The sequence below is a fragment of the Brassica oleracea genome, unplaced genomic scaffold, assembly GCF_000695525.1.
Source record: "Brassica oleracea var. oleracea cultivar TO1000 unplaced genomic scaffold, BOL UnpScaffold01223, whole genome shotgun sequence".
NCBI classification, from domain to species: domain Eukaryota; kingdom Viridiplantae; phylum Streptophyta; class Magnoliopsida; order Brassicales; family Brassicaceae; genus Brassica; species Brassica oleracea.
The window spans coordinates 13,178-20,173 of record NW_013617774.1 but is presented as its reverse complement, the minus strand read 5'-3'; the positions used below and the strand labels follow the sequence as shown (position 1 = coordinate 20,173).

At 34.9% G+C, this 6,996-nt stretch overlaps 1 protein-coding gene across 1 annotated transcript; it reads left to right on the top strand.

Moving 5' to 3' along the window:
- Positions 1 to 3,248, top strand: LOC106321098 (protein OBERON 1-like). Its single transcript, XM_013759414.1, has 4 exons — positions 1 to 69; positions 177 to 859; positions 1,313 to 1,874; positions 2,342 to 3,248. Exons 3-4 carry the CDS (start codon positions 1,313 to 1,315, stop codon positions 2,872 to 2,874), a joined length of 1,095 nt encoding a protein of 364 aa, XP_013614868.1. The 5' UTR covers positions 1 to 69; positions 177 to 859; the 3' UTR covers positions 2,875 to 3,248.
- The last annotated feature ends 3,748 nt before the right edge of the window (positions 3,249 to 6,996 follow it).

Sequence of the window (6,996 nt, the reverse complement as noted above, 5' to 3'; positions counted from 1 at the left end):
AACGATGAAGATGCGATGAGAGCCATAGATCTTATGTATGATGCAGCACTAGTTTCTAGTGGGTTCACGGTAAGCCTCTGGCTGCAGTCTATATTAACTCATTCTTTCCATTTTTCCTCTGAAATGAGGTGTTAGAAGATTAGTAAGAACCTTGTTGTTTGTGAATATACATACAGCCTGAGAATCCAGCAGAGCTTGGTGGGAAGATATATGAGATGATGGGTGTTGCTCTTTCCGGGAAATGGTCAAGCCCTGAGGTTCAGCCGCAGCAGCAGCATATGGCACATTCTCACAATGCAGAGCTCTTAGAAGCTGAAGTGGTTGAACCAGTCGAAGTGGATGGGAAGAAATGAACAGAAGCCTAATATCCTCTGGCCTGTAACGATTCTCAGTTTCTCATACCATCATATTCTTCTTTGTTTAGTAGCAGCAGCAGCATAAGTAGAACTCCAGATTTTTTGCATTTTAGCATCAATGGGAGCAATGAGCCAATGATATTCTCTAGCTATGATGGACAGATTGAGAATGTTGAGCTATTAAAATTAATTTGTTCCTCGTTATAATAATCTTATAATAATCTTATTAGCGTTGACTCCTTGATTTGAAAGGATAAATCTTGTTTTGTTTTTTAAGGAAAAGTTTTGAGGCTTTACTGCACGAAATTAAAACTATAAGTCAACGCTCAACACAAATCGACGGTTACCGTTACCGTCTGGTCAGGTTAATCGTTAGTCATTCAGAACCTGCACCTGTAGCATCTTCTTCAATAGAAAAAATAAAAAATAAATAAATAAGGAGCTTCCATTGTGTCTCAGGCTTCTTCTTCTTTGGTCCTCTACGGCTCGTAATCATATCTCCGGTGAGTTCTTTAGATTTTCCCGGTGCTCCTTCCAGTACGTAGTTTTGAGGGTTAATACAGTTGATGAATGTGTGCTATTACGAGGTACTAGCAATAATATCAAGGATTCGTATTTGACTTTTTCTTGCGCTCAATCAACGAGCCAAAAAGATTCGATCAACTTTTGTGTTATCATGTCCTGTCTTTGTGTTTGAGCTTCCACTAGTGATTGGTCTCAGCTCAATCAAATATAGGATGTAGTTTTGTCTGTAAATGTGTATTTTTAAGTAATTATGAAACGTGATTAGTTCTTTTTTCTGGATGAATTGAATACTTAAAGGTTTTATGCTCACAACGTCATTAGCTGGTAAACAAATATCATGATTAATATTTTGGAAATTAATATATAAAATATTTTTGTGTGTTTGGTCAAATATGAACTTCGCATTGACCTTACTTCTTCGGTGTCTGCAGATGGGCACATCATCTGGATCCAATCTCCCTCACCAGATGCTACCTCCACGCCAGCAACTACAAACTGATCCCCACATCTTTCACAAGAGATGCATAAACACATCTTGCCAAAACCAACTCCCGGCTGATGATTGTCCCTGCGAGATATGTGCCAATAGGAAAGGCTTCTGCAACCTTTGCATGTGTGTGATCTGTAGCAAGTTCGACTTTCAAGTCAACACATGCCGCTGGATTGGCTGTGATGTGTGTTCTCATTGGGCTCATACGGATTGTGCTATTAGGGAGGGAGAGATCTCCAAGGAAGAAATGCTGTTCAAGTGCCGTGCGTGCAACCGTACTTCTGAGCTGTTAGGTTGGGTTAGAGATGTGTTTCAGCACTGTGCACCAAATTGGGATAGGGAGGGTTTGATGAAGGAACTCGATTTTGTGAGTAGGATTTTCCGTGGAGGGGAAGATACAAGAGGCAAGAAACTGGTCTGCAAATGTGAGGAACTTATCAACAAGATTAAAGGTGGCTTGGCAGAAGCAACAGCTGCCAAATTGTTACTGATGTTTTTCCAAGGTAAGCCCACTCGCCTGTCATCTATATAATCACCATGTTCTAAAAATTGGTATAGGCGGTACCTAGACGCCAGCCTTAGACGGTAGATTGGTTATAACCGGAATTATTTTCTTGAAATCCAATCAGTTTAAAACGTAATCGGTTTAAATTTGTCTAATTCGATCTAAATTGGTGTAACTCGGTTAAATCAAGTAATAATTAAGTCCACAGATTTGTCAGATTTCGTTTTTCTGTATATCTAGTTTTATAATTCATCAAAATAATTTAATTTAAAAATTATAATAATTGATATAAACATGTAATCTATAAATAATTAAACAAATAATTTGTTAAGGTCTAGATCCCGAAATAGTCCACCCCCTAAGTTTATACAAAGTAAAGTTTGTATTACCGCCTAGCGATTTTTCTGAACATTGTATAATCATAATAAATGTTGCTTTTGTGTTGACCATCTTTTGTGTGTCAAGAAAGTGAAGTGGACTCTCCAAAGAGCCTTGAAAACGAGGGAATGATCGCACCTCAAGATGCATGCAACCGTATTGCTGAAGTTGTAAAGCAAACACTGAGGAAAATGGAGATAGTAGGCGAGGAAAAGACGAGGATGTACAACAAAGCGCTGTTGGGGCTTGAAGAATGCGAGAGAGAGATGGAAGAGAAAGCAAAGGAAGTGTCGGAGCTGAAGCTGGAGATGGAGAAGAAGAAACAACAGATAGAAGAGGTGGGGAGGATCGTGAGGCTGAAAGAAGCAGAGGCAGAGATGTTTCAGTTGAAAGCAAACCAGGCGAAAGTGGAAGCAGAGAGGTTGGAGAGGATTGTGAAAGCGAAAAGGGAGAAGACAGAGGAGGAGTACGTGAGTAACTACTTGAAACAGAGGCTGAGGGAAGCAGAGGCAGAGAAAGAGTATATGTTTGAAAAGATGAAAGAGCAAGAAAGTGGTGGTGAGGCGTTAAAATTTAGCGAAATGCTTCATCGATACGATGCCCCGTCACGCCAAGAGTAGATACTTAATGCTTGTTTGTGTGTGTGTGTTTGTTGTGGATGGGGTATGGGTGAGATCTCGACATAGAGTCGATTGGCGCTCTCCGTTTGATGAAATTGATGCGATGAAAGTGTGTGTGCATTAAAGCTTAGTTTCTTTGGGTGTGGTGGTTGTACTTCTCCCGGTTAGGTTCTGGTGGTTGCCGTGTTTCCGGCGACGTTTTGCAATTTGGGAAGACGGTGGTGTCTCCTTCCAGCACGTGGCCTTCGTTCTCGTGCTTTGAACACGTGGTAGAAATGTGACTGTTTCTTCCTTTGATATGAGTGAACTTGGGCTATTGTTGGGCTTCGCTTTTTCGGTTTATGCTGTGGACTTGCATGCCTTATGAATGCCCTTTGTTGTGGGTTTTTAATGTTCTCTCAAAATTTTCTTGTTCAATAAAAATATCAGTTGGCAAAAAAAAAAAAGTAGTATTTTGCAGTCATTATTAATCATGCCAACCTAGAAAAGTATAAATGAAGCTCTTAAATCATTTTATTAGATTAGGTAGATGATGGCCACAACCTACAAGGTACCACAACAACATCTTAGTGGAGTATTAGGAGAAGGGACTATACAAGTTCCGGTTTGAAACCCTTTAGTAGTACAATCAAAAAAGCACATATGAGGTAAGTAGCTGTCCGTGCATAAAGTCTTAGCGCAGTAAGTATACTTGATTTTTTTCTCGTGTTCCCCACTATGCCTGCGATTTTTATCCATAACCGAATACCCGAACCGGAACCGACCCGAAATGGACCGGTTCGGTTCGGTTTCGGTTCTAGGCAATTTATCCGATGGGTATTAGTGTTAATTATCCATGGGTATCGGTTCGGTTCCGGTTTTTACCCGAAACCGAACGGGTACCCGTTTAACCCGAATTCTATGCTTAAAAAACATAGATTTGTATCTTTTGAGGGTTGAACCCGAGTTGGATAGGCAAAGCAACAACTGCAATACCACTAGACTAGTTCAACTTCGTTGTATTTAATACATATTACTAATATATATACGATTTCTATTAACTTTTTTTTAAAAAATAAAATAAATAAATAAAAAACTGGTATATAATTATTTTATTTTGTAAATATTTATATAATTCACATAAGAAACGGGTACCCGGAACCGACCCGAAACCGGTAGTACCCGATCCGAAACCCGAACCGAAATTTACTAAGTACCCATTGGGTATAGAATTCATTTATCCGAAAAACCCGGACCCGATCGGATCTTATCCGAACCCGAACCGAATATCCGAAGTCCCAGCCCTATTCCCCACCTACACAAACCCACACAACATATACGATATTTGTTAGTTCTTCAATTATTGTCTTTAAACCATCATGTCTAACTAAAAAAAAATAACTACAGTAAAATTTCAACATACCTGAAACCAAAATGTTGGTGTTAAACATTAAAGCTGCTAATATCACAACAAGAGAAAAAATCACCAACTTTTGTGTGTTCGCCATAATTTTTCTTCTGTACAAAATATATAGCAAGAGAAATATCCTTAGCTTTTCATCTCTTGTAAAAAAGCTCTGTTTATAAAACTTTTAGTCTTGGGAAATCATAAATTTCCATTTCTATTTTATTTTATTTTAATTGATCTTTCCATATCGATACATGCAAATTAATGATATTTATTTATATATTTGACCAATTAAGTCATTTTGTAAATTTGGTCAAAGAAAATATATTGTTCAAATCTTAATATTAATCACATGCAGTGACCAGAAAATCATATAAGTTACTCTATTTTAGTTAAATTGTAGTGGAGAAAAATAGAGTTCCATCAAAGATGCCTCAAAGAACTACAACATTATCAAATACACATACAAACATGTTTAACACGACCACAAATTAAAAAATTCTACAAAATACTTCTGAAAATATTATATAAATTATTCACAAGCAATCCTCGTCTCAAAGCTGCTCAAGAAGATGGCAAAAGCGTGAAACTACTTTTCATATTCAAAAACTACAGCTCACTCCTAGTTTAACAACGAGAAGTCATTGTACGAAATGTATAAATACTTTGGATTGTACAAATAACAATAAAAAGACAATTCATTATTTATTCATTAAACTATTACCTTGGTTTAGAATAACACATAGATTTTGAAAAAAATTCAAAAAAATGAAAATACTATTTTAATGCACAGATGCATCATTCACTAATATACGATGAATGTCAAAGAGGTTTGGAAACTTTGTTGTTTCCGTTTTTCTAGAGAATAACGATTTTATATTAGTTAGTCTACCAATTTAGGAGGTATTATAACGTTTTACTAAATTGATTGACAAAAAATTAAAACGATGCTCATGTACCATGAATAGAATTTAATATACATTAATACAAATGTAGAATGTTTTTAGAAATTTTAAAACATCATAGGCTTCAGTATATAGAAAATTTACCGAAAAATTCAATATTTTCGTAGGGGTTAACACATAGATTTTGAGAAAAAGTCAAAAATATGAAAATATTGTTTTAATAAATAGTTGCATCCTTCACTAACATATGATGAAGGTCAAAAAGGTTTGGAACCTTTGCTGTCTCTGTTTTTCTAGAGAATAGTGATTTTATAATGGTTAATCCACTGCAGCGGCTGATATCTTAGCGAAATCAGCGCTGTTTGAGTTGCAAAACCTTCCTCTGTCTGAGGTCTAGTTTGTTCCGTGTGTTCCAAGACTCTAAATTTAATGAATTTGGTTTGATAAAAAAAAAGTGGGTAGTCCACCAATTTAGGGAGTATTATGAAGTTTTACTAAATTAATTGACAAAAAATTAAAACGATACCCATGTACCATGAAAGAGAGTTTAATATACACTAATACAAATCTAGAATGTGTTTATAAATTTTAAAACAACACTAAATATCATAGGCTTCAGTATATAGAACATTTACCGAAAACTCAATATTTTCGTAGGGGGGTTAACACATAGATTTTGAGAAAATTCAAAAATATGAAAATACTATTTTAATGCATAGTTTCATCCTTCACTAACATATGATGAATGTCAAAGAGGTTTGGAACCTTTGTTGTCTCCAGTTTTCTGGAGAATAGCGATTTTATACGGGTTAGTCTACCAATTTAGGGAGTATTATGAAGTTTTATTAAATTAATTGACAAAAAATTAAAAAGATGTCCATGTACCATGAAAGAGAGTTTGGTACACATTAATACAAATGTAAAATGTGTTTAGAAATTTTAAAACTTCACTAAAGATCATAGGCTTACACATAGATTTTGAGAAAAATTCAAAAATATGAAAATACTGTTTTAATGCATAGTTGCATCCTTCACTAACATATGATCAATGTCAAAGAGGTTTGGAACTTTTTTTGTCTCCGTTTCTCTAGAAAATAACGATTTTATAGTGGTTAGTCCACCAATTTAAGGAGTATTATGAAGTTTTACTAAATTAATTGACAAAAAATTAAAACGATGCCCATGTACCATGAAAAAGAGTTTAATATACATTAATACAAATGTAAAATGTGTTTAGAAATTTTAAAACAACACTAAAGATCATAGACTTCAGTATATAGAACATTTACCGAAAAACTCAATATTTTTGTATGAGTTAACACATGGATTTTGAAAAATATTCAAAAAAATGAAAATATTGTTTCAATGCTTAGTCGCATCCTTCACTACCCTATGATGAATATCAAAAAGGTTTGAAACCTTTGTTGTCTCCGTTTTTCTAGGGAATAGCGATTATATAGTGGTTAGTTCACCAATTTAGTGAGTATTATAAAGTTTTATTAAATTAATTGACAAAAAATTAAAACGATGCTCATGTACCATGATAGAGAGTTTAATATATGTTAAAACAAATGTATAATGTGTTTATAAATTTTAAAACAACACTAAAGATCATAGGTTTCAGTATACATAACATTTAGCGAAAAAATCAATATTTTAGTAAGGGTTAACATATAAATTTTAAGAAAAATTCAAAAATATGAAAATACTGTTTTAATGCATAGTTGCATCGTTCACTAACATATGATGAAGGTCAAAAAAGTTTGAAAGCTTTGTTGACTCCGGTTTTCTAGAGAATGGCGATTTTATAGTGGTTAGTCCACCAATTTA